The sequence below is a fragment of the Acanthochromis polyacanthus genome, chromosome 8 (assembly GCF_021347895.1).
Source record: "Acanthochromis polyacanthus isolate Apoly-LR-REF ecotype Palm Island chromosome 8, KAUST_Apoly_ChrSc, whole genome shotgun sequence".
Taxonomy (NCBI): Eukaryota; Metazoa; Chordata; class Actinopteri; family Pomacentridae; genus Acanthochromis; species Acanthochromis polyacanthus.
Genome location: NC_067120.1, coordinates 15,279,797 through 15,304,923, shown reverse-complemented (window position 1 = coordinate 15,304,923; position 25,127 = coordinate 15,279,797). Strand labels below are relative to the sequence as shown.

Sequence of the window (25,127 nt, the reverse complement as noted above, 5' to 3'; positions counted from 1 at the left end):
AGACAGAGAGAAATGTTTCGTGTATCTTATTACACGGTGAGAGATCAATATGGGGACCCCTGCTGAAGCCACAGTGAGTATCCTGAGAATGCCTCCTGAATGTGTCACAGCTATTCTTACCTCCTACTACTTCGTCAAGGCTGCTGCTGGCATCTGGTGTCACCGCCATGTCAGTGAGTGCTGAGTCACAACGCCACGACAATCCACCGACCTGCAGCAAACACACTGTTCATTCTGACTCATTTTGTACACAGAACACTGAAATTTCTATGCACTTCCCCCGGTGTATTTCTGCACGCAGCCTCACCATCAATGAGCACCATCATGCTGTCACCGAGTAGAGTTGGAGACGACACTCATTATTATTCTGATGTCGCCTGAAATATATATGTGTGTGTGTGTGGGGGGGGGGGCAATTTAAAATATGGCTTAAAAATTTCGATTTTATGAGCTGAGAGCAAATAGCTTGGTCCTCATATAGGCGACGAAATAGAACACATATTGCTATGGGTTTGCTTGAAGGAGTAGAAATATGACTGAATGCATATCAAAATCCAAATAAAGTGGTTCTCCTTAACGTGAATATCGTCTCAGAAGCCACACTTTTAAAAGGTGATTCTGGGTTCCTATTCACACCAATTGATTACTGCATGGTTGCAAGACAAAAATTGAAACTTCTACAGTTGCAAGGATTTTCATGACATAATAGCATGGGTAATTACTTCCACTAGATATTGTGTGTAAATAATTAAAGAAAAAATGTGTTGTTTTCAAGATTTAAATTTTGTGTGTTCAAATACACAACTGCAGTTCAGAATTTTGAAAAGTTAATGACAATAATTTTGTCGCTCAGTGAAATAATTTCCTAAAAGCTGCTACGTGAACAGAAAACATGAAAAAGCTCAAAACTGCGGAGGAAGTTTAGTTGGAGCAACTTTTAAAAAGTTCACAGTTATGGTAATTAAGTATCTAACATTTAAAAAATCATTTTAATGTGAAATTAATTGGAAAAGGTGAATTCTTCTAAGCAATTAACTCAAAAGATTAGTTTGCTGGTAGAACATACACTACCAGTCAAAAGTTGGGACACACCTTCTAATTCAATGGTTTTTTAAAATTATTTTGTACATTGTAGATTAATACGGAAGACATCAAAACTATAAAAGAATACGAATGGAATTAAATATTAAACAAAGAAGTCTTAATCTACAATGTAGAAAATAATACAAATAAATCAAAAGCACTGAATGAGATGTGTTCAAACTTTTGGCTGTCAGTGTGATTTCATTAGGAGTTTCAAAATTCAGGAAAGACTGATGCAAACTGTTGCTTTAATTTTTAACGTTCAAGGCCAAGCATCATTTGTATCCAGAGCTTGGATTGTCTACACAGCAATGCATTTCACTTGGTGGTGACAGATAACTATCAAACAATTTGTTGCTTCATCTTTACCACAATGACCTAATCCTTAAAAATGTTTTTCTCTGAGGCCACAGTGGGAGATTCCAATGCGTAAAATCTCACTTTTTGACAGTTGTCATGCGTAAAATGGCAACTTAGTGGGAGAGAAGGACTCATTACACATTTCACTGTCTTTTCTTAGTCCAGTTGTTCAGCCTGTTGGACCCTGAGCAGCGTGACACACATTTGCAACAATCGGTAAGTCCCAGCCCCCCTGGCCGCCCAAATAGGAGCGCCTAAAAATAAGGAGCATGCCGCAACTGTTGCGCTGCTCGGGGTCTGACCAATCCCTGCCCCCTCCTCCGTAAACCGACCCGACTCCCGTTATCCTTGTGGATGAGCAAATAGACTATGATCACAGCCGCTCAGTGACGTGTCCCGGGGCTCCTTTATAAAGCCATCTCTTTGCTCTCCCAACATTCAAGTTAAACAGACTCAGTGCTGCTTCAGCTCACCTGCCATCAAACTCCACTTTTCTGAAAGCGACATTCTTCTCGGGGCCATATTAGAAAGGAACGACTTGTCAGCAGGGTGCCAATTAATTAAAAAAAGAACTAGCGGACGACCAGCTGCCTTGCACATTGTAAATCGGATAATTTAATCCATCACCGTCCTGACACAAGTGGCTCTTTCGCAAGTACATCCGAAAAGTCTCCAGGCTGCTTTTTCAAGTTTGAACTTTCCTTTCGCGGGAGCGCGCTTGCCATCGACCTGCTAAAAGTTTTCTGCGCCGCTGAGCGCACAGTTCAACACACAAGTGTCACCGAGGTATAAAAGTGGACACGGAAAAAGCCACCATGATGAGCAACAACTACGGCGACGAGCAGCTGCCTCCACAGTACTACCAGGCCACGGACTTCGGGGAAGAGGAGGACGACGAGATGCCTGCCACGGAGAAGGACCTGGCCGAGGACGCGCCATGGAAAAAGATCCAGCAGAACACCTTCACCAGGTGGTGCAACGAGCACCTCAAGTGCGTCAACAAGACCGTCACCGACCTGCAGAAGGATTTTAGTGATGGGCTCAAGCTCATTTCACTCTTGGAGGTTTTGAGCCAGAAGAAAATGTACAGAAAGCACCACACCAGACCCAACTTCCGTCAGATGAAACTGGAGAATGTTTCTGTGGCACTGGAGTTCCTGGACAGAGAGCACATCAAGCTGGTCTCAATAGGTGAGTTAATATTGGCTTTAATGACTTCTGTAATGGAAACTTCAGTAATAAAACACTGGCAGTAAAACATCACCAGGCCATTACTGTACAGGAAGAAGTCATGAAAAGGAGGGATTTATGATAATTAAGTTTGTGCCAAAATCCTCATAAAATGCATTGAGTTTTAAAGTTCAGCCAAAAAAAGCATTTAATATCTTCTGAAGTTGGCTGGACTGTCAAATCTTCACCAACACGTTCTCCGCTGGTATGTTATCAGCCCGGGTGTCAGCCAAAAGCCAGACATGGCTTTCACAGGCCTCTGGAAAGCTGTGTTGAGTCGGGGTCAACAGCTTATTGGAAAGTTACTGCAGAAGTGCCACTGAGGTCATTAGCTTGTTTCAGGGCCAGGACTTAGTGGCTGCACTGTATTGCTTTTGCAGTGTGGTAAACTATGGGCTGGAGATTCACTAGGACAGTGCTAATGAGAATGACACAATTTATATGTGAGGGCAGTGGCCACAGACACACACACACTTGTCTCTGAGGGGTCAGAGGTCAGAGGGACTCATGCTGACAGCCAGTTGCTGTCCGGAGCCATCAGCAGCTCTGCGAGGTGAGGATTAACTCTGGTGGGATTTGGGGGATCACGCTGCGACACAGAAAGCTGAAGTTACATTAAATTGTTGTGGATTTGTGGATTTTTTTTTGTCACATCCGCAGGGTCACAATGGAAGGACTTCGCTCCAGGAGAGTGAACAGGAAGGCGCTTCTTAAAAACATTTAATAACTCAGGAGAAGCCTCATATGAAATGCATAGACACTGCAAGATGAAGAGTGGCTTTATTGGACACCTGTAGACAAGCCCACAACTCATACAGGAAAATAGTTATTAAACGTTGACAGAGTATCTTTCTGTTTTGGCGGCTAATGATCCTGCCACACACTTGAGCGAAATTCCTGGCATGGCTGAGGCTTTGGCCGTTGGACTGTGAAGGCCACAGTGTGTCCACCTGGACAAGCACCGAGTGTGCCTGTTTTAATATGCGTGTGTGTGTGTGTGTGATGACATTGGAGGGGAGGAAACTCGATGGCAAAATCTCAGGGGTCCTGTTTATCACAGGGTCACAATCACAGCTATTACCTCAAAGTCTGTGGAGAGAGCGTCCTGGATAATGTGTCTAGTATGTTGGTGTGTGTCTGGCACATTTGTCACAGCTATACAGACACACACACTAGGTCAGACTGCTGTGACAGAAACAGGGCGTGATAATAAAAGCCCAGGCGATTTTTTCTTTACTCCTTAGCACCCTCTCTCCCATGCAGCACTCGTGGGTCAATGCAGCCCTCTTACAATAATGTCTCAACCTCACTACAGCGAACCGGGGACGCTAAAAAGATCGGCTTAGCTGCACATGTGTCACAGTGTGTAACAAGATGCCACTTGATGGACGTCTCTTTGACCACACAGTTGTCCTTAAAGCGAGATACAACGGGATCAAAACCATGCTGTGCCACCTGCCTCCGCCAGTCAAACAGTGACACATCAGACAAGACTCTGTGATAGGGGGCAGTGATCTATGAAAAGCCGAACAGTCGCAATAAAACAGTCTTGTGATAAACAACTGGCATCAAAGGCCCTCCCTTATTAAAGTCTTTCTGAATTAAGTGGAGTGTATCGCACAAGATTAGTCGATTAAACTTTAGAGTCTACCACTCCTCAGAGGTTATTTGGCTTAAATGGCTGCATTTCTAAATTAGAGTGGATTTTAAATAGCTTATTTGACAAACTTTCCTTTCGAGAACTTAAGGAAATGAGCTGCGTGCTCACTGTCAATGAATCTAATCTCCACCTATTTGATTTATCGCACTCCAGCGCTACGAGTTTAGGAGGTAATTGAAATCCAATTGGTATTTTTGCAGAGAGGGATCTGTTTCCACATATCCTCAGCTGTCACCGTCTTCGGAGCACCATTGTGACTGGATGACAGATTGTCAGGGGTCCTCAGCCAGACAGCTGTCTGAGAGAAAGGGGCTCGGGGGGAAGCAGTGAGGAGCATTAGATTCTTGTCTCCTCAGCAGTCAATCATCACTGTATATATTTCTACCCAGAATAGCCTGGTCAACTCTGCAGAATGACAAGAAAGAGCTATTTTGATGGATTACACTTATGTTTACATCTCAGTTATCAGTTGTCAGTGATAACTAAGATGTAAACATATCTACTAGTTGAAAGAAATTAAAATAAAAAAACTGATGCAGAATGCAGTTCACTAATATGCCTATAAGTACTGTAGAATATGATGCATCATGTAAACTTTCGCAAGTTTTAAATCCTCCTAAACTCTGTTGTCCCTATTGTCTGACTGCAGATAGCAAAGCCATTGTGGATGGAAATCTAAAGCTGATCCTGGGTCTTATCTGGACTCTCATCCTCCACTACTCCATCTCCATGCCCATGTGGGATGACGAGGATGATGAGGAGACGAAAAAGCTCACCCCCAAACAGCGCTTGCTGGGCTGGATACAAAACAAGGTGCCCCAGCTGCCCATCAACAATTTCAACCGTGACTGGCGGGATGGTAAAGCCCTGGGAGCTTTGGTCGACAACTGTGCCCCTGGTAAGAAGCTTGTAGTGGCGTCAGCTGACTCTACAGGCCGGACGGTGGTGGTGCTGAGTCAGAATATGTGCAGTGCCTGTTGTGTGTGGAGGTTTTCCTTGGTTGCTATGGTGGCTGGGGTCAAGCATGTTTCAGTCAGTGTGTCAGAAACAGTATCACTTTCTCAGGAGAACTTGTCGTTTTTTGCACCTCATCTGGAATTAAGGGCTCTACAGTATATCTCATGTTAAACACACACACACACACACACACACACACACACACACACACACACACACACACACACACACACACACACACACACACACACACACACACACACACACACACACACACACACACACATATTCAGATTTCAGTCAATGTAGTCTGTCTCTGGAGTCCAGGTAGTGTCAGCGGGTTGTGGGGGGGTTGCTGATGGCCGGAGGACGTCCCTGCCAGCTGTCCCACAATGACTGAAGCGTTCGTTCTCGCTGTTTCAGGCCCGGAGGCCCAGGCCAGGCTTTCGTGTTTATAGCCTTGCTGCTACACAACACCCCCAAATTTGGGCACCATTCCTCCTCTTCTGTCAAGGGGGATGCTTGGCCCTGCATCAAAATGCAGTGTAATCTGTCACAGGGAGGTGCCTAAGCCACAGATCCAAAGACCACAAGGCCACAATTTGAGTCACTGCCAGCTTAGGCGTCTGTTTCCAGCACTGAACATTAGAGAGTCCTCTCCTAAATGTGCCTCACTGAGCGAAAGGTGGAGGAGTAGCAAGAGGAGTGTAGAACACAATGTTTAACTGTGTTTATATGAGCCATTGATCTGAGTAGACGCATCTTTCAAACACTGTGCTGCAACAGTGACCATACAAGGGTGTGTTGTTTCATCACCTAATACTAAACAGCAGGGCAACTGCTGAAACTAGGTCTGTTCTGAAGCACAGAGGCTCTGCTTTTAATTCAGATACAAATGTACAAAACAGGTTTACCGGCCAGACAACAAAGAAACCAAGATTTTTATTTAACAGGCAGATAGCTGCTGTTTCTCCTACGATATTCAGTCCTGTCTGGTTTTCTTCTACAACTATAACATACAGCCGTCTCTTGTAGCGTAACAGCGATGTTTACAGGCTTTCACTCCAGAGCTCACATCACTTTAAAAAGCCCTCCCAAATGACAGCTTTATAAAGCTCTAATCTGTTGTGCCACTGCACACACCTTCTTTGCAGACGCCTATAAACTCAACCCTGTTAATGCAGTGGTTCTGTGCCGATATTAATTGGATAACAGCATTCTGTGGTGTGCCTGCATGGGCCTTTTGAGTGAGTGGCCACTCCATTGCCAGCACTAATCCAATTTAGGCATTAGCAGCAGAGACCAGGCTAGTCCCAGCCACAGGGAAAGTGCCATGGTGTCTGTCAAAGGCGTTTCTCTCTGAACAGTCGGTAGAGACATTCGTCGTCACACGTATCAAATTCAACGGTGTGGGTGAGGTCATGCAGAGTTGTAGTTAGAGGTGTTGGACAGATAGGGGTGACAGCCAGTTAGTGTTCTTATTATAGCAGCTGCAGAATTGTCTAATTGCTGTTTTGCATTCCGTTAGGTTTGTGTCCTGATTGGGCAGAGTGGGACCCAAACAAGCCTGTTCAGAATGCCAAAGAAGCCATGCAACAAGCTGACGACTGGCTGGGTGTGCCTCAGGTAAGATACATAACACACATCAGCTCAAAACTACCTATTTTATAGTTTACTCGGCTGGCTGGGGCTCATTCCATGAGGCAAAACAACAGGAAAAACAACAGTGTTTCTTCTGTTTCCTGATTGGCAACTGAAATGAACTCAGTAGATTGAAATTCAGTAAGCACAAATCAAGTTTAAAGCAAGCCCGAATCTCCAAATCCAAACTCAGCTCACCACATATACCTAGGAGACAACAGTGAACTGAAAAAGCCGCACTATGTATGATATGAAGTCCAGGGAGATCAAGCTGGAGGGTGCCATGAAATATTTATTACCCAGCTCAGTTCTAATATTTCCATTTACTTTATTGTAGCTCTCAGTAAGTGACTGTGTAGGAGTTTTATTTGGTAGAATTTGTGAATTTGTGGAGGTGTGAGATTTCTTAACACCTTCCGAGCCAGCCACTGAAACAGAGGTGTAAATATGCCTGCGCTCATCAGAATAACAATGTGAACAGAGCAAGAGTGCGATAGTTCCAGTCCCTTTTTAAGACTGAGTCTCCGTATTGTAATGTGCACCATGCAGGTTGTTTACTTGTTTGTCTAAAGCACAGGGTGAGCTATTCTCCATGAGGCTTAGCATTGGTGAGATAGCCCGGGGGCGTATGTCATGGCTCTGCAGGCCCGGGGGCTGGATTCCAGTGTAGTGTTGTTAAGGAGATGTGGGAGAGGTCCGGCTCAGGATAAATCCCCCCTGGCTGGCTTACTGAGGGCAACAATCCTTAACTCCACTGTCCTGAGGTTAAATATAACCAGTGTGGAGCATGGCTTTGTGACACTGTGAGATTGACAGGGCAAACAAGTGCTAGAAAGGAGTCAGAGGTAGAGAGAAAATATAAGTTTAATCCTTGTTAAATCCCATTGCACTATGCGTAATAAGGGAAGGTTGTAGAAAAAAATCATATCCTTGTTGCAAAAAACGGTGCAGTGAATTTAAGGATAAATTAAACTATAGTGCCTTTTCGTGGTGATGGTTGCTTAAAAGCTGAACTCTGTTTAGCATAGAAAAGCACAGCCAGATTGTGTGATTCACTCCTGTAATGCTGGTTGACTGTCTGTGCTCCAGGTGATCGCCCCTGAAGAAATCGTGGACCCAGATGTGGATGAGCACTCCGTGATGACCTACCTGTCTCAGTTCCCCAAGGCAAAGCTGAAGCCCGGGGCTCCTCTTAGGCCCAAACAGCTTTTTCCGGACAAGGCCAAAGCCTATGGACCAGGTGTGTAGCCCAACACGAGCAGCTCCATAACTCACAACAGTTCTCACAAACACTATGAAATAAATAATGAATGCTCTCCTCCTTCTTATTCCTGAATGTCAACGCAGTGGCATTTGGCACATGTGCCACATAGATGCTATAGCAACAGTACAAGTATCATCCTTCATTTAAACCTTTTCATGCTTTTTTGTTAGTGTGTCACTTTGTTATGTATTTCCACAAATGCTGCATTGCCTCAAGTCTTTCTGGAACTATACTCTGAGCTTTACAAAGCATTATTTTTCCCAAACTCACTAGACGTTTCTTTCTCGCACATGTGTAAAGTCAACCCTGTTATTAATTTTGCACCTATTTCTGTATTAGTTTTCAAATAGTTTTCTATGGTTGCATATTTTTTTATGCAAGTCTAAAACTGTTGTGTTGCCCCAAACTTTTCTGAGTAAACCGCATTACCTCATATCTTTATATTTACGTCACAGGTATTGAGCCTCATGGCAACAAGGTGCTGCAGCCAGCTGTGTTTACTGTGGAGACTCTGGAAGCCGGCAGTGGTGAAGTCCTGGTGTATGTTGAGGATCCCGAGGGACACAAAGAGGAGGCAAGTCAGACATGATAGTAACATAGATCCTGCTAGCTAACTCGCATAATAAGTCTCAAAGTTTTGCAAATAGTACGACGTTATCTTTGATTAAACCCTTGCTTGGTTTGATTTCTTACTCTTCAGGCCAAGGTCAAACCAAACAATGACAAAAACAGAACCTACACTGTCACCTATGTTCCCAAAGTTGAGGGTGTCCATAAGGTAAGGACAAATTAGCAGTATTTGTTTTACATCTTCAGTCCAACATCATTAAAACACTTGATTTAAGGAGTCTAAACTTATCTTGCTTTTTTCTTTGCCAACAGGTGAAAGTGTTGTTTGCAGGTCAGGACATTGACAAGAGCCCTTACACAGTGAACGTATCAAAGGATATGGGTGACCCGAGCAAAGTCCAAGCAAGGGGACCAGGCCTGGAGGCTACAGGCAATGTGGCCAACAAACCCACCTACTTTGACATCTACACAGCTGGTAAGTATGGAAAACCTCAGCCACTTTACTGACATGTAGACAAAAAAAAAAAAAAATCGAATGATTTCAGGAGTGTTTTAAAATCAAGAACATATTAAAACATTAACCTAAACCCTCTGATATCCGTTCATTTTCTTGGCAAATTCAGGTGCTGGTAACGGCGACGTCAGCGTGGTCATCGTCGATCCTCAAGGCAAACAGGACACAGTGGAGCTCATCCTGGAAAATAAGGGCGACAGCGTTTTCCGCTGCACGTATCGCCCCGTGCTGGAGGGGCCTCACACCATTCACGTGCTGTTCGCCGGCCAGGAGATCCCCAAGAGCCCGTTCACTGTCAACATCGCAGAGGGTAAGCCATCTGTCTGCGTTGTAAAATACTGTCAGACAAATCTGATTTCTTAGCGTGCTTTCAGTGTCAGGGCGATCTATCCATCACAATCTACAGTCATCTTTATTTTCCCTGGGAACAACCACCATGTATAGACTGTAACCCTTCCTATCTGTCATTTCTAGCTCCAACTGTTGCTCCTCCTTCGGGAGCTCCACTGCAAATAGCTCCTCAGTCAGTGCTCACCCCTCCCGGAGCGAAGGGTGGGAAGGGGGCTCCCCTCAAAAAACCTGACCGTCCAAGTTAGTATTGTCTGACAGGAGGAGCTTGTGCCCATTGCTCAGCCAGACTATCCCAGTGCCGTATCCTATGCCAGGCCATGCAGATGCTTTCCTTAAGTTTAGGATGCCGTGGCTCGGTGCCATGCTTGGTTGCCTGCATCTCCATCTTCCTCCATCTTCTTGCATCCTGCAGCTTGTTGGTGTAGTTATATTCAGAGTGATGAGTTGCATTGTTGTACAAATAGTTTACAGATTGTCTCAGTTTGCATTTCAGTCAGTCCCTGCATTTCTTTGTTCTTCTTTGTTAAACATCTTTGCTTGTGCTGTAGACATGTTTGTTTTGATCATGTCTGAATTTGCATCAGCCAGCATTCGGTTTAAAGCCTGCCCTCAACATTTCGGAGTGACTGACTGAAATGTTGTCAGATGCTCCCTCAATGCACTGTGATGTGTCAATATCTTGTTTGGCACTCTGTACTTTGTGTAAAATGTGCTGCAGAAAAGCATCATTCTTGTTCACAGGTTCTGCGCCTCAACTTTTATGGAATCTGTCTTGAATTGTAATTTGCTACTAACGTCGCTGTCAACTGCTGGCTACTCTCAGCTTTTTTTTTTTTTTGCTCTTCTAATTTTTTTTCTTTTCACATTTGTTGTTATTTCTTTCAGCCATGAACCCAAATGCTTGCAGAGCCACTGGCAGAGGGCTTCAGCCTAAAGGCGTGAGAGTGAAGGAGGTTGCAGACTTCAAAGTTTTCACCAAGGGAGCTGGCAGTGGAGCACTGAGTGTCTCAGTCAGAGGACCGAGTGAGTCAGACACCTCTCTTCCCTCTGCATCACTCATCACGCCTCCTCATACAATTTTGGAATTATTTCCTTTGTTTGGGTTTTGTGTCTGCACACATGTATATGATAGAGCACCAAACTCAATGCATAAAATGCCTCAGAGCAGATCAGTATCCATATTGACAGTATTATTCATCCCCAGCTGGAGCAGAGGAGCAAGTGAAAGTCCGAGATGCAGGGAACGGTGTGTATGAATGTGAATATTACCCCCTTAAGCCTGGCAAATATACAGTCAGCATCACCTGGGGAGGCCAGCCTATCCCACGCAGGTAGGGTCCTATTACTGCCTTTAGCTATTTATTAACAATGCACAATCACATTAACTCAAGCTAATATTGTGTATTCTTCTGCATTATTGTATACTGCAGCCCCTTCGAAGTTGAGGTGGGCGAGGAGGCCGGTTTTCAGAAGGTGAGGGCCTGGGGTCCTGGTCTGAAGACTGGCATGGTGGGAAAATCTGCTGACTTTGTCGTAGAGGCCATCGGCACTGAAGTTGGAACTCTGGGTGAGATGTGTGAAAGCGATATGAGTTTTTCCAAAAGACAGGTGGTGTTCTATTTTTTAGATATAAAGTCTGAATGTGTATATACTTTTTCTGCTCAGGCTTCTCTATCGAAGGCCCATCGCAGGCTAAAATTGAGTGCGATGATAAGGGTGACGGCTCCTGTGATGTCCGCTACTGGCCCACTGAGCCTGGTGACTACGCTGTCCATGTCATTTGTGATGATGAAGACATCAAGGACAGCCCCTTCATGGCCCACATTCTCCCCGCAGTCAATGATGTTTTCCCTGAGAAGGTAATTCTCAGTCACTGAAATCTAAATTATAAATACAGGCGTAAAGTGAGTTACACAGTCCTCTGTTCTAACTGCATTCTAACTGAACTGTTTTCAGGTGAAAGCCCATGGTCCAGGCCTCCAGCCAACTGGTGTCACTGTGAACAAACCGACTGAATTCACCATTGATGCCCGTATGGCTGGGAAGGGTCACCTCAAGATCTATGCACAGGTATGGAGTGCACCAGTTTGTGGAATATACATTTTTTATTTACAGGAAGCTTCATTTATATTGCATGTGGCTATACAGAGCAAAACTGACAGGATTTTGTATCCATTAAGGATGCTGAAGGCTGCACCATCAACATCCAGATCACTGAAAAGGGAGACGGCACATTTCTGTGTGTATACACTCCCATCAAGCCCATTAAGCACACCATCATCATCACCTGGGGTGATGTCAATGTGCCCAACAGCCCCTTCAGAGTAAGAGTCCTAGCATGTACACACACACAGGGCTATACTGCAGTTAGAAATTTGCCAATTTAATACAATGATGCTTCAGCAAGTATAGACAAAGTAAGAGGACTGCAGCAGTTGTACTTGAGTCAATTACTTCTGCTTCAAGTACACTGTGAATTCATTAGGTGCTGGTTGGAGAGGGTTCCCATCCAGACAGAGTCAAGGTCTATGGGCCTGGAGTGGAGAAGACGGGGCTGAAGGCTAACGAGCCAACATACTTCACTGTGGACTGCAGCGAGGCCGGCCAAGGTGAGCCTGCACAAGGAGATGATGGGGGTGTTTACAAAAACACTCCTGAGCTTAGCTGACTCTAAATGAAATTAGTGCCACATCATGTCAATGTCTGGAAACATAACGCATAGAAAGAGCTGAAAAGGTGAATCTGTGAAGCTGGGCTGCAATGTGAGGTTAAGTTATTTGAAATGTATAATTGTACTCAAAATAAAGCTCAAGGCAGTGGAGCGGCTGCTGCAATTTATTCAGATCATCTACTTTTGAGTAACCTCTGTGAACTGCGCTCATTATCATGCACCATTAGGGGACATCAGCATTGGAATCAAGTGTGCCCCAGGGGTGGTTGGCCCCGCCGAGGCTGACATCGACTTTGACATCATCAAGAATGACAATGACACCTTCACTGTCAAGTACACTCCCCCAGGCCCAGGCCGATATACCATCATGGTGCTCTTTGCTGACCAGGTAAGAATACAGTTTCCAACTGAGGTGGGACTGATGGGTTGTGTCACATCTCTTGAGAAATGATTTTTTGATTTTCTTCTTTTGATTACTTGTGAATTGGCTTTCTCAGGAAATTCCAGTCAGCCCATTCAAAGTCAAAGTGGATCCTTCCCATGATGCTGGCAAGGTGAGAGCAGAAGGTCCTGGACTCAACAAGACAGGTGAGATTCTTTGATGAATACTACATTTAAAGTTATTTAGATTTACAACAAACACCCACTGCAATGCTTCGGTGTCATAGAAATGGAATGATGTGACTAACGGTGGTAGCACTGACAAACCGTTTCAGGTGTGGAGGTGGGCGCTCCAACTCACTTCACCATCTACACAAAGGGAGCTGGCAAGGCCAAGCCTGAGGTGCATTTTGCAGCATCAGGCCCAGGAGAGGCGGTTCGTGACTTTGAGATCATCGATAATCACGATTACTCCTACACTGTCAAGTACACAGCTCTTCAACAGGTGCAGTAGGCCTCTGTTCAGTAACATTACAACAGAATTATTCACAATAACGCCCTCATCAATTAATATTCATCTTCTTCTGATGTTTTTTTTTTCAGGGCAATATGGCAATTTCCGTGACTCATGGAGGAGATCCCATCCCCAAGAGCCCCTTCCACATCACAGTGGCACCAGCTATGGACATTGGAAAGGTGAAAGTGGAGGGATTAGACACCAGTAAGTACCAAACACGGACTTTTGTACTCCTTCACACACACTATGAATAAAGTAAACTTCGATGGTTACTTATTTAATTTTAATCTTTCTTGTAGAAGTGGAAGTTGGAAAAGACCAGGAGTTCACAGTTAACACAAAGGGTGCTGGTGGGCAGGGCAATGTTGGCGTGAAGATGACTTCACCCTCTGGCCGACCAATCCCTTGCAAGTTGGAGTCAGACAAGGCCAAAGGCACTCACAGTGTGAAGTATATTCCCCCAGAGGAGGGGCAGTACAAGGTTGATGTCAGCTATGATGGGAATCCTGTGATGGGAAGCCCCTTTGGGGTTGAAGCAGTGATGCCTGCTGATCCTTCAAAGGTAAAAGTTCATGACAGCTGCATGAAAGTCTGCACTTTGTAAATACTCAGGGCTCATGAAAATCATACATAATGTACATACACAAGGTTCTGATACTGTATGTATACTGACCTGGCTGTTGCATCACAGGTACGAGCCTATGGCCCGGGACTGAAGGGAGGCATTGTGGGTAAACCAGCTCCATTCACTATTGATACAAAGGGTGCTGGTGCAGGTGGGCTGGGACTGACAGTGGAGGGTCCCTGTGAGGCAAAAATCGAGTGCCAAGACAATGGTGATGGCACATGCTCGGTGTCCTACCTGCCCACTGAGGCTGGTGAGTACGCCATCAACATCCTGTATGCAGAGCAGCACATTCCCGGCTCCCCCTTCAAAGCAGCCGTTCGCCCAGCTCTCGACCCTGGCAAGGTGACCGCCAGCGGACCAGGTCTGGAAAAGGCCAAAGCGGGTGAGCCTGCGACCTTTACTGTGGACTGCACCAGAGCAGGCGACGCCGAGCTCACCATTGAGATTGTGTCAGAAACCGGAGCCAAGGCTGAAGTGCACATCCAGAAAACTGCAGAGGGAACCTTCTCAGTCACATACATCCCACCTTTCCATGGCACGCACACCATCACGATCAAATACGGAGGCCACATGATTCCCCACTTTCCCAAGGTCTTGCAGGTGGAGCCGGCTGTGGACACCACCGGGGTGCACGTCTATGGGCCTGGAGTGGAACCCAGAGGTAACACATAAGTTAACAATTAATTTTTATTGCATTTTTAATATGAAAGGATTATAATTTAGTGAGCAAATAAAGCAGATACTTCTAGGCATTCACTCTGGCATCACTTTTTAATTGATTATCTGCTGATGAAAACACTGGGCTGAATGTTACCAGTAAGCAGTTCATAAACAGCTCATAAATCAGCATCAGTAATGATACATAACGTCTTATTGTTGAGACTGAACCTATTTGATGTTAGTCCTGGACAACAAATCACTAAGTGCTTTTGTGTTTCAAGGGGTCCTCAGAGAAGTCACAACCCACTTCATTGTTGATGCCCGCGCACTCAACAAGGTCGGAGGAAATCATGTGAAGGTCCACATTATCAACCCCTCTGGCACCAACACAGACACCTACATCACTGACAAGGGAGACGGCACCTACAGAGTGGAGTACACAGCTTTCGAGGACGGTAGGAACATAGAGAAAATATTACATTGGGTGTTTTAAAAGTGTTAATTCATGCAATTAAAGGATCAATATTGGAACTAAGAGCTTGGTCAGAAAACTTTAACATTTGCAGACCTTACCTGGTGCAGATAAATAGTGGATTTTACATAGACAGGGTGTCTGAAAGTGGATACAGACCGACAAAAATCACTAACAGGTGCTTGTGTTGGGCGCCATTTGGGAATAAAGCAGAAGAGTAGGAAAAGAAAGCGAGCGAGAGAGGGGTATAAATACAGGATGATGCAGTGGAGCAATGAGGGGCAGAGAGCAGGGAGGCAGAGAGGCAGACAGGCTCTGTTTTATAAATAGTGTGCTCTGGAACAGAAGCTCTTAACCAGGCAGGTATGTGTGCTGAAGGCAGCCTGCACACAGCAATACAGCAGGGGAATGACAGGGGATATTAATAGAGACCTATAACACAAAGCAAAGAGATCACAGAGCACTTCTCCACCACCAGACATGCTCTCATATCATAGCAGTGTGGCTGGGAATTTGGCATATAGGCCTACTGAGAGGGCTCTGTCAGAAAAATGTTGTAACAGAATAATGAATAGGGAACAGATGTAATGCCTTGTACGTTCACCAGAGCGTCTGCGCTCTAGATAGTGTCTTTTATAAATAAGCAGATGTTTATCTCCCTAAAAGGGAATTTGTCTGGCCCATAATTAAAAGCAAGAGGCAATAACAGAAAATATTTGCTTGCTTTGAGAACACCCAGACAAAGAGGTATTACATCAGACACCATGTATCTGTTTGTACACAGGAATCCATCTGATTGAAGTGCAGTATGATGACGCGCCTGTACCCAAGAGCCCCTTCAGAGTGTCTGTGGTGGAGGGATGTGATCCAACCCGGGTCCGAGCCTATGGACCAGGCCTGGAGGGAGGAATAACCAACAAATCTAACTGTTTCACGGTGGAGACAAGGCACGACTAAACCACATATAAAGGAGGGATTTGTGGGGACTTCTCAAATATGTGAGTATTTTTAAAAATGTTTCTTCTCCTTCAGGGGTGCTGGAACAGGAGGCCTTGGTCTGACTATCGAGGGAGCTTCAGAGGCAAAAATATCCTGCAAGGACAATAAAGATGGCAGCTGCAGTGTGGAGTATGTCCCCTTCACTCCTGGAGACTATGATGTCAACATTAACTACGGGGGTCACCCAATCCCTGGCAGCCCTTTCCGTGTACCAGTGAGGGACCCTGTGGATCCCAGCAAAGTGAAGTGCTCAGGTCCAGGCCTCGGCACTGGAGTGAGGGCTCATGTTCCTCAGACTTTCACAGTAGACTCTACCCAGGCTGGACAGGCCCCACTGGATGTCAAACTCTATGGCCCAACAGGTAAAGTCAAACTGTATGAACATGAAAATCCACAAACCTTGCACGCACACTGACAAATATCACCAAGTATGTGGTGTGTTGTTTTTTCCAGGCACTGTGGAGCCTGTTGGTGTGAAAAACAATGGCGATGGCACCCACACAGTTCACTACACCCCAGCTCAGGATGGCCCCTACACTGTAGCAGTCAAATATGCGGATCAGGAAGTCCCACATAGGTACAGTTTGACCCAAAAAACCATGAAGCAGAGCAGTAAGTTCAGAAATGTCTTAATTAAACCTCAGCTCTGTCTGGCTGGATTTAAGAAAGAAAAGTGTAGTTCAGTGTAGTTCAGCACATTTTCTCTTTCTATTTCTGTCTTCTGACACACTGGGCTTTATAATTACACATCCTATTCTCTCCTTCAACAGTCCATTCAAGGTAATGTCTCAGCCTGGGCATGATGCCAGTAAGGTACGCGCCAGTGGACCTGGTCTGGACACCAAAGGTGTGTCCGCAAGCCTGCCTGTTGAGTTCACCATTGATGCTCGTGATGCTGGAGAGGGACTGCTCACTGTGCAGATTCTGGTGGGTTTAGCTACCGTTTACACAGTAATTTCGGGACCATAAGCCACCATCTAAAGTAGCGTAATATATTTATTCACAGGATCCAGAGGGCAAGCCAAAGAACGCAACCATCCAGGACAACAGGGACGGCACGTACACAGTGTCCTACGTACCTGACTCTACAGGCCCCTACACAATCACCATTAAATATGGAGGAGATGAGATCCCTTACTCTCCATATCGCATCCAGTCTCTGCCTACAGGAGATGCCAGCAAATGTCGCGTCACAGGTAAGAAAACTACTGTGTAGTGTGTGAATGAAAATATCATCATAGGATGTATTGTGATTTTTTTTTCCTGTATATTCAACTATGATTATCTTTTAATTTGCAGTTTCAATCGGAGGACACGGCGTGTGTGAGTGACCGAGGCTTTGTCTTTATATCTGTGCTACATTCATGGAGCTTTTACAGGAAGCCATGCATTTATTCAGCACTTTTTACCCTTTACCTTTCTTCCCTGTCTGTCCTTAACAGCAAATCTTCAAAAGTTGCAGACCTCAGAGGATACAGTTATCACAGTGGATGCCAAGGCTGCGGGGAAAGGCAAGGTGACCTGTAAGGTTCTAACCCCACAGGGGATGGAGCTGGACATGGATGTGGTGGAGAATCATGATGGGACCTTTGACATTTACTACACAGCACCTGAACCAGGGAAATATGTTATTACCATCCGCTTTGGGGGGCAGAACATCCCTAAAAGCCCCTTCCACGTGGTGGTGAGTGAAGGAGTATCAAATATCCGCTTCAGCTGTCTGCAAAGTGCACTCTCGTGCTGACATTTAGTTGTATGAAACCAACAATCTGTCTTCTGTCTGTATTGACAGGCCACAAATGAGCCAGTCGTTCCCCGTGATACTGTGGATCCTCTCTTCCGTCCCGTTAACTTCCTCGTCCCTTTCACGCCACAGCAAGGAGAAATCACAGGTGTGACAAACACCACTGATACAGACACAAAATCCTGCACAGACAAAACATCTTTGTTTTTTAGGTCACTGACATTTCACCATTTTAATCCTCCAGGCGAGGTGCGGATGCCTTCTGGCAAGACTGCTCGCCCCCACATCACCGACAATAAGGATGGCACCATCACGATCAAGTACCAGCCCACAGAGAGAGGCCTGCACGAGATGGATATCAAATACGATGGAAACCACATTCCAGGTCAGAAACACCCCAGATCAGGTGGGATGGGAAGAAGCTGTGTTCTTTTTGGTCTTATTTTCATCCACACAAAACAGCGTAAGTCCGTCATTATGACTAAATTTATTCTGATTTTGTTAATGATTGTGTTCTCTACAGGAAGCCCTCTGCAGTTCTATGTGGATGCTGTAAACAGTGGAGTGGTGACTGCTTATGGTCCAGGTCTGAGTTATGGGATGGTCAACAAAGCTGCCACTTTCACTGTGGTTACCAAGAATGCGGGAGAAGGTAAAATAACATACTTTTGTTATAATAATTTCAATGTGGAATTATTTATGCCTTTAACCATGTCAAAACTGTTTTGCTTCCGTTCAGGTGGTCTGTCACTGGCAGTAGAAGGTCCTTCAAAGGCTGAGATCACATGCAAGGACAACAAAGATGGCACCTGCACCGTGTCCTACCTCCCCACTGCTCCTGGAGACTACAACATCATTGTCAAGTTTGACAACAAGCACATTCCTGGCAGTCCCTTTACTGCCAAGATCACTGGTGAGAAAATACATTGTGCCTCTTATAGGCAGACTTTCTTTACACTTCTGATATTTATATTGTATATGCCGGTTATAAATCAGGTTGTGGGGGCTGACAGGCATCTAAACCGCCTCTTTTATGTCAGGGGATGACTCCATAACCAGGACATCCCAGCTGAATGTCGGCACAGCTGCCGACGTGTCCCTGAAGATTGCAGAGACAGATCTGAGCTCTCTGGCTGCCAGTATCAGAGCGCCATCGGGTAATGAAGAGCCCTGCCTGCTGAAGAGGCTGCCCAACAGACACCTCGGTGAGATAGTCACTTGCCAGACGCAGAAAATAACAAGAGGAAAAGAACTCTGACAACACATTATTGGATTATCCAATGCATTTAAGATTTCATTTTCTGCTTTCTCTTTGTCTTGATTGTTTTTCCTCTCTTTGTTTTTATTTTCACAGGCATCTCTTTCACCCCTAAGGAGGTTGGCGAGCATGAAGTGAGTGTGAGGAAGAATGGCGTGCACGTGGCCAACAGCCCTTTCAAAATCATGGTTGGCCAGTCAGAGATCGGTGAGGCCAGCAGAGTGAAAGCTTTCGGTAAAGGCCTGGTGGAGGCACACACGTTTGAAATGGCAGAATTTTTCGTGGATACAAGGAACGCAGGTGAGCTTTGTAAACTCAGTGCTCCACCTTTACAGCAAGCATTCTTCTGGAAAAGAATACCAACCCAATTATTTTTCTTCCACTCAGGCTATGGAGGTCTAGCATTGTCGATTGAGGGTCCAAGCAAAGTGGATATCAACTGTGAAGATGTAGAGGATGGGACGTGCAGGGTGACCTACTGCCCAACAGAACCTGGAAGCTACACCGTAAACATCAAGTTTGCAGAAAAGCACATCCCTGGTTAGATTCTTTTACTTATACGATTTACAAACACTGAAAAATTTGATGCCTTAAGGGTAATAAATCTGTAAGTGCATGTTTTTCCTTCTAGGAAGTCCTTTCACAGTGAAGGTGACCGGAGAAGGAAGGATCAAAGAGAGTATTACGAGGAAGAGACAGGCTTCTTCTATTGCCTCAGTGGGAAGCACATGCGGTCTTAACCTCAAGATTCCAGGTGAGTACAGAAGCCGGTCAGAAATGATTAGAGGGCAGCGGTCAGCCTTCTTGAAACAAGTGAAAGGTGCCTCACACACTCTCGCATTTGTATTCTCACTGCTTTCTCCTTGCTGTAGGAAACTGGTTCCAGATGGTTTCAGCTCAGGAGAGGCTAACCCGGACGTTCACCCGCAGCAGCCACACCTACACCCGCACTGAGCGCACGGAGATCAGCAAAACCCGCGGCGGAGAGACGAAGCGGGAGGTACGAGTGGAGGAGAGCACCCAGGTGGGGGGAGGAGGAAGCCCATTCAGAGATGTTTTTGGAGACTTTCTGGGCAGAGAGAGCCTCAGCAGCTTTGCAGGCATCACTGCCAGACCTGAGGGTGAGTTCGACTTCTAACACAGTTTTGTAAACTTCTAACCATGCAGGATTTAGCTTTGACTGTCTCCTAAATTATACATGCCTTTTAAATCTGAGAATAACTGCTCTATATTCTGCGCAAATATCTTGATGGTATCTAACCTTCTGCTTTGCTTTGCCTCACCAGTTGAGAGCGGCTCGCAGGCCATGACGGCTCAGGTGACCAGCCCCAGTGGAAAAACAGCGGATGCTGACATTGTTGATGGAGGAAGCAGCACATACAGCGTGCGCTTCATCCCCCAGGAGATCGGACCCCACACTGTCAACGTCAAGTACAGAGGCCAGCATGTTCCCGGTAGCCCTTTCCAGTTCACTGTGGGCCCCATGGGAGAAGGAGGAGCCCACAAGGTCCGTGCAGGAGGTCCTGGTCTGGAGAGAGGCGTGGCTGGAGCACCTAGTAAGTTCTCTCTGTGGACACGGATTTGCTCTCACTTGGAAGAATTGTTTTCTCCATACATTATTCAAGACCTTATTGTTAATGTTTAATGAATTGTTGATACTTAAACTGAACCTAATCGAGCTTTGTTTCACCGCCTCCAGCTGAATTTAGTATCTGGACCAGAGAGGCAGGTGCTGGTGGTCTGTCCATTGCCGTGGAGGGCCCCAGCAAGGCTGAGATCTCTTTTGAAGACAGGAAGGATGGCTCCTGCGGCGTCTCCTACATAGTGAAGGAACCAGGTGAAACTTTTGTCAACCACGGGCATAGAATTTTGCTCGTTTGCATGTTTTATAAGGTTTTTTCCCGGTCTCTGAACTGCAAAGCTTTTCAGTAGTTCCTCTGTGCTCCCTCCGGTTCATTTGATGGTGAAAGTAAATAACCTGTCTGCTTCCCCAGGTGACTACGAGGTGTCAATCAAGTTCAACAACGAACACATCCCTGACAGTCCCTTCATCGTTCCGATTGCTACACTGTCAGACGAGGCCCGCAGGCTCACTGTCACAAGCCTTCAGGTTAGCTCACACTCACACATACGCACAAAATTGACAATGTTCGCAATAATTATTTGCACAACCTCAGCAGCAATCCCAAAACATGCACACATGCAAAAATATAAAGGCTGAATAGCAGATGGCATGTAACATAACATACAATTGGTTGTAGATATTTCTGTCTAATAGCACTTTGCCCTTGAAGTGTAATTGAGTGCCAGTGTTGGAGCAGTATCCACAACTATAATACTGTGATGCTGGCCAGTGATGAAGGGCTGGATTAACTGTCCCTAGCTAATGTGGGGCAACACAAGCTGTGCTATGTGGGCACTCGGCTGGTCCATGTGATTGTGTTCCTGTCTGAGAGGAAGGAAGAAAGGGAAAGAGTGGAACAAAACATAAAGATACCTGCGGCAGCTCGCAATATTGGTCTCATCACAAGACAGATGATGTTATATTTGCTTTCCCAGTCTCCATTACAGCTGCCAATAACGCTAAAACCATGTATTTTTAGTTAACTGAAATGCCACTTCAGAGTGCTTTTCTACCACTCAAAGCCAGGTGAAGTGCAATAGCAACGTTTAAAATGTCACGCTATCTCTTATGTCTGGTAAGCCCGCTTGTCCGCCTGTGGGGCAAAAACACTAAACGCCTCGCTGTAAACTCTGACCTTTTCTGCCTCTCACACCCAAGTGCTCTATCTATTCTCGTTCAGGCACGATGAGTCACACACGTTGTGTCCCTCAAGGTGTGGGCACACGCAAACACAAAGGCACACACACGCTTATTGTGATCTTCTTGTTCCCTGTCTTTTGTAGGAAAAGGACTTGAAAGTAAACCAAGAAGCATCCTTCATGGTGCAGCGTAACGGGGCCCGAGGTGTGGTCGACGCCAAAGTCCACACCCCCTCTGGCTCTTCAGAGGAATGCTATGTGTCTGACCTTGACAGCGGTACGCACCACCCTCAGTTTGTAGTGCAAAGCAGACATCAAAATGTAGTTCATTCAGTTTTATTTATCTGGAAGCATCTCGTATGAGCGCAGACTATAAACATCTCTGCTTGTTTTTTTTCCAGACAAGAGTGCGATCCGCTTCATTCCACGTGAGAACGGAGTTCACTCCATAGATGTCAAGTTTAATGGATGCCACATTCCTGGAAGCCCCTTCAATGTGCGAGTGGGAGATCCAGGGCTGATTGGAGACCCAGGCATGGTGACTGCACATGGAGCTGGACTGCAGGGAGGAACCACAGGTAGAGATCACTACCAAAACTACAAATATATCCCACATTTCCTTATAATACTAGCATTATTAAAAAACAAGAATGATAGCATATCATTATCTCACAGTCCTCACAACAGTCCTGTTCCCATCTTTATCACTTTCTGCATTGCTCCTTCCTCTTCCAGGTGTGGCCTCAGAATTTGTAGTCAATACCAGTAACGCCGGCTCTGGCACCCTGTCAGTCAACATCGACGGACCATCCAAGGTCAAGATGGACTGCAGGGAGTGCCCCGAAGGCTACAAGATCACCTACACACCAATGGCACCCGGCAACTATCTCATCACCATCAAATACGGCGGGCCACAGCACATAGTGGGCAGCCCCTTCAAAGCTAAAATCACAGGTCTGCTTCACTGTCATTGATCTGCAGAAGACAAGTGGCTTGGAAACTGTAGAGGGAAAATGTTTTGTAATCCGCGTTTGTACAGCTAAATGTACATCTTAGATAAAAGCTGCCTTTCTGCAGCGCTACAGTGATATATTTCTGTCACTGCTCAGTGCATACAAATCCCCCCCTTTTTTATTTATGTATCATAAAAATACTTTCAAGATTGAAAACAAGTCTCAAGAGTCCTGGAAGTTCACTTTATTATTATCTGATCGCAGGCACTAGCTCCCTTCCTTGTACTTTTCTGTAGAGGCAAACTCTCCCCACAAGCAGTCTTATATCTTTGTCAATACTGAGTGTGTTATGTAATGTCTGGACTAAGCCACGATGACTGTAGATAACCTTTTTCCCTTCTCCATCTCTCTCTGCTGCAGGCACAAGGCTGTCAGGAGGACACAGCCTCCATGAGACTTCTTCTGTCTTGGTCGAAACTGTTACCAAATCTTCCAAAGTGGGTGGTGCCTATAGCGCCTCTTCTTCCACCACCTCAACCAAACTGACATCTGACGCCAGCAAGGTGGTTTGTCGTGGAACAGGGCTGGCCAAGGCTTCGATCGGGCAGAAAAATAACTTTACAGTCGATTGCAGCAAAGCAGGTAAGATGACAATGAAGATTAGGCACAGATTTTGCATTAACATTCTGAACTCCAAACAGTTTTCTCGGAATTTTTTGCAGCCAGTTTTACTCACTGTCGGCTTATTGTTATCTGTAAAGTTCTGCACCTCTTTGGAAACGGCACAGCCATGGCCAGACGTAGAGGGAATTCAAAAATATCTTCTTTGCAGTTCCACATTATAATGTCATAAATAATGAAATAGTTGATGATTATTTATTATGCAAAAATGTAAAAAGCTGGCATTACCACGTACAGCATTTATCCAAGTGGCCCAGGTGTCACCAATACTAAAAAGAAATGGCGCATAATATAGACTTTTTACTACTACTTGCTGACAGGTAGTATAAAGCAATGCTGATGAAATGTCACAATTTTTACTTTGTATATAGTTTCTGGCTCTGGCAAATGGTGTAAATTTAGCGACGTTTTAAAAATAACATACATATAAAAAGGGTAAATGTGGTAAAATATTAAGCAAACAAACATGGCGTGTACAGATGCTGAAGTAATACTGAAACAATTAGGCTGCTTTGATGCTGTAAACACAAAAGACAAATCAGTATACAGCGTAGTTCTGTTAGGAAACAGCTGCTAGTTTACACATCCAGCAGACGTAGAGTAAAATTAGCATTCATTTCTTGTTGTGTCTCTGGCCACCTGGTCAGCGCAAGTCAAACTAAATGGTTTCTTTGGTCTCCTTCAACTCCAGAGGGAAATATCTCGTACATATCTGAACAGCATCGATACTTGTAAATTGAAAAATGCTGCACTGTGTTCACTAGCTTATTGCAAACTGTATTGGATGTATAGTGCTTCACTGCTAGTGTACAGTGGTCTTTATTGTTAAGGTTGGGGGGAGGAAAAAATGAAAAAAAGACACCAACACGCTGATGCAGAATAGGGTCAGAATTTTTTCGTCACTATGAGCAATCTGTCTCACATTATACAGAACCATGTCATTCATTAGTTGCATTTTAAGCAATCAGTTAAGCTTTAAACCTCACACACACCTCTACAACTTTTGGACACCGCAGTCATTAAATCCATCTCTTGCTCCTCCATCCAGGTACCAACATGCTGATGGTGGGCGTCCATGGACCTCATGCTCCCTGCGAAGATGTGTACGTCAAGCACATGGGCAACAAGCTCTATAATGTCACCTACACCATCAAGGACAAGGGCAGTTACACTGTCATCGTGAAATGGGGCGACGATAACGTCCCTGGGAGCCCTTACAAAGTGGTTGCCCCATAAAAACAAAACTGCACAATCGCTCCGTCCCTGCTCCTCCACCAGCCCACCACTCTCTTCTCTTCAGTCAGTCTCCCTGGTTCTTCTTTTCTGGCTCTGCTGTTTGCTCTCCGACGGAATGCAATATACTCAACATGCTCAAAAACCTGCAAGGACATTTGCTTAAAGCTTTACTGATTGCAAAATATCTGTTGTGCCAAAGTTTTGTATTAACCTTAGCAATTACATTTTACACTCACAACTGTGCGTCCACATTCAGAGGGATGCAGAGGCAACAGTGTGGTTTACGAGTCTTTGAGTGATGTTGGTTCAATGTTCCTGCTAGGTCCATAAAATTTCCTGTTCTCTCCGTTTTGATGTAATGTCATAGCACAGTATATGAATGTTCAGAGATGCTGGAGTAATCAAGAGGATTAAAATGTGATACAATGTGGTTTTGTATGGAATGAGAAATGGACTTTTTTGTTATATTAACCTATTTTTGGTAAGTCTTTGCAGACCTAATAAAGATCTAACTGCTAACTTTCCAAATGAAAA

General features: G+C 45.1%; 1 protein-coding gene across 1 annotated transcript; it reads left to right on the top strand.

Annotated features, from left to right (window-relative positions):
• Nucleotides 1-1,926: 1,926 nt before the first annotated feature.
• On the top strand, nt 1,927-25,127 carry LOC110959684 (filamin-C-like). The gene is made up of 46 exons (XM_051951434.1): nt 1,927-2,634; nt 4,983-5,231; nt 6,819-6,916; nt 8,021-8,171; nt 8,651-8,769; nt 8,896-8,973; nt 9,078-9,240; nt 9,389-9,589; nt 10,516-10,653; nt 10,835-10,961; nt 11,061-11,197; nt 11,296-11,489; nt 11,587-11,700; nt 11,811-11,954; nt 12,116-12,239; nt 12,529-12,689; nt 12,799-12,889; nt 13,018-13,187; nt 13,286-13,403; nt 13,499-13,761; nt 13,891-14,488; nt 14,769-14,942; nt 15,744-15,906; nt 15,992-16,320; nt 16,412-16,535; nt 16,729-16,885; nt 16,965-17,154; nt 17,258-17,281; nt 17,401-17,642; nt 17,751-17,850; nt 17,947-18,087; nt 18,226-18,354; nt 18,442-18,615; nt 18,743-18,907; nt 19,057-19,260; nt 19,348-19,500; nt 19,592-19,714; nt 19,833-20,081; nt 20,247-20,516; nt 20,660-20,797; nt 20,955-21,070; nt 21,868-22,000; nt 22,125-22,301; nt 22,459-22,677; nt 23,097-23,318; nt 24,406-25,127. The coding sequence occupies exons 1-46, from the start codon at nt 2,259-2,261 to the stop codon at nt 24,591-24,593; spliced, it is 8,118 nt and encodes a 2,705-aa protein (XP_051807394.1). The 5' UTR covers nt 1,927-2,258; the 3' UTR covers nt 24,594-25,127.